We start from the raw sequence: 2,255 nt of genomic DNA, 5'->3' as shown, positions 1-2,255 counted from the left end.
GCTACAAAATTTGTTGTATATTCTGAATTGATAAAATGACCAAAATAAAATAAATAGTAAGGAGGATAAATAGGATAAAATAAATGAGAAATAATAAACAAAAGAAAATAAAGATATAAAATAAAATAAAAGATATAAAAGAAATAAAAAAAGAAAGATAAGAATAAGAATATAAAAATAAGAATAAAAAGAAATAAAGAATAAAAAAAGAATTATAAAATAAATATAAAGAATGATATATCAATCAATAAGATAGAAAAGAATAATATCAAAAAGAATAAATAAGAAAAGAATAATAATAATATAAATGATAATCAATTATAATTTACTTCTACTTCAATTTATATTGTATTTCTTTTATTATATTTTTATTTCATTCATCATCATTTAAAACAATTTCTTGGTATTCTTTCATTTTTCTTTAATTCTTCTTCACATCCACATTCATAAAAACATCCATCTCCAAATGATGTAATTGATGATGGTATATTAATTGATGTTAATGATAAACAATAACTAAAACACCAATCTCCTATTTTACTAACAGATGAAGGTATATTAATTGATGTTAATGATGAACATCTATTAAAACAATCATCTCCTATTTCATTAATTGTTGTTGGTATATTAATTGATGTTAATGATTTACATTCATAAAAACAACCACCTTCTATTTTACTAATTGGTGTTGGTATATTAATAGATGTTAATGTTGTACAACCATAAAAACAACAGTTTCCTATTTTATTAATTGATATTGGTATATTAATAGATTTTAATGATGAACATTCATAAAAACATTCATTTCCTAATTTACTAACATGTGTTGGTATATTAATAAATATTATTGACGAACATCCTCTAAAACATCTATTTCCTATTTTACTAATTGTTGTTGGTATAGTAATAGATGTTAATGATAAACATTCATTAAAACATTCATTTCCTATTTCATTAATTGAAGATGGTATATTAATTGTTTTTAATGCTGAACATCTTGAAAAACAGCGATGTTCTAATTTAGTAATTGAAGAAGGAATAATAAATTCATTAATATCTTTCTTTTCTATATTCTTTCCATTAATTATTTGTAAATTTTCTGGTATTTCAATACTAACTAACACTGGTTCATTCATAAATATTCTTTCTTTACTTACAAATTGTAGATTATCTATATTCATTGATGTTAATGATGAATATTCATAAAAACACCAATCTTTATCTATTTTACTAACAGATGAAGGTATATTAATTGATTTTAATGATATACATCCATTAAAACATTCATTTCCTATTTCATTAATTGTTGTTGGTATATTAATTGATGTTAATGATAAACATTCATTAAAACAATAATATCCTATTTTACTAATTGTTGTTGGTATATTAATAGATTTTAATGACGAACATTCATTAAAACAACCATTTCCTATTTTACTAATTGACGATGGAATATTAATTGTTGTTAATTCATCACAATTATAAAAACAATAATCTCCAACTGATTTAACTTCTGGTGGTATTGTATTCCCATATGATTTTCTATCTTCTTCTGTATATTCTATATTTTTACAGATATTTCCTTGTTCTTTTTCTTGTAAGTATTTTGAATAATTTACTAAATACCATATTACTTGTTTAATTATTCTTCCATCATTAAATATTTTATCATTTTTATTATAAATATGAAATGTTTCAATATTAGTAAATAATTTTCTTGAATATTTATTTAATGGAATTGGATTAAAATGAAATCGTTCCATGTTTCCTTGAAATCTTTTAATTCCTATTTCTAAATTAATAAAATCATTAATGTCATTAAAATACATTGATACTATCATTATTTCATTATATCCTAATTTCATTATTGATTTATTATTTATTAGTTGTTTTATTAGTTCTTTTATTTTTATATTTTAATTTCTTCTTTTTTATTATTTTATCATTTTTCTATTTTTATTAATTGATATTTGTTATGAAAAACAATAAATAATAAGAAATAAAATAAAATGATAATTATTTTTATTTTTAATAAATTATAATTATTAAATATTTCATTTTATTTTATATTTTATTTATCATTAGATGTCCTTTTATCAATTCAGAATATACATTATATTTTGTTGTAATGTTTATTGAGTAATACCATAGAGTATTGTAAAGAAAATCAATCAACAAACAGATATTCAAGTTCAAAGAAAAGAATGAAATAACAATAGAATGCATAATAATTATGATAAAAGAAATAACAAGAA

At 19.4% G+C, this 2,255-nt stretch overlaps 1 protein-coding gene across 1 annotated transcript, besides 9 other annotated features; it reads right to left on the bottom strand.

The window, feature by feature from the left end:
• Positions 1-41: a repeat region.
• A 63-nt stretch (positions 42-104) lies between these two features.
• Positions 105-230: a microsatellite.
• A 28-nt stretch (positions 231-258) lies between these two features.
• Positions 259-325: a microsatellite.
• Positions 326-338: 13 nt separating this feature from the next.
• Positions 339-374: a sequence feature (AT_rich).
• A 9-nt stretch (positions 375-383) lies between these two features.
• EDI_158930 (uncharacterized protein) lies at positions 384-1,865 on the bottom strand (the record flags this gene model as incomplete). The annotated part of the gene is made up of 1 exon (XM_001735906.1): positions 384-1,865. One exon carries the CDS (start codon positions 1,863-1,865, stop codon positions 384-386), a length of 1,482 nt encoding a protein of 493 aa, XP_001735958.1.
• Positions 1,656-1,734: a sequence feature (AT_rich).
• Positions 1,797-1,962: a microsatellite.
• Positions 1,841-1,957: a microsatellite.
• A 22-nt stretch (positions 1,963-1,984) lies between the features above and the next one.
• Positions 1,985-2,079: a sequence feature (AT_rich).
• Positions 2,080-2,088: 9 nt separating this feature from the next.
• Positions 2,089-2,255: part of a repeat region that runs on past the window's edge.

This window comes from Entamoeba dispar, genomic scaffold, assembly GCF_000209125.1.
Source record: "Entamoeba dispar SAW760 scf_1105229459533 genomic scaffold, whole genome shotgun sequence".
Lineage (NCBI taxonomy): Eukaryota > Evosea > Mastigamoebida > Endamoebidae > Entamoeba > Entamoeba dispar.
Note: the sequence above shows the minus strand (reverse complement) of the source record. Positions and strands in the feature narration are given on the sequence as shown.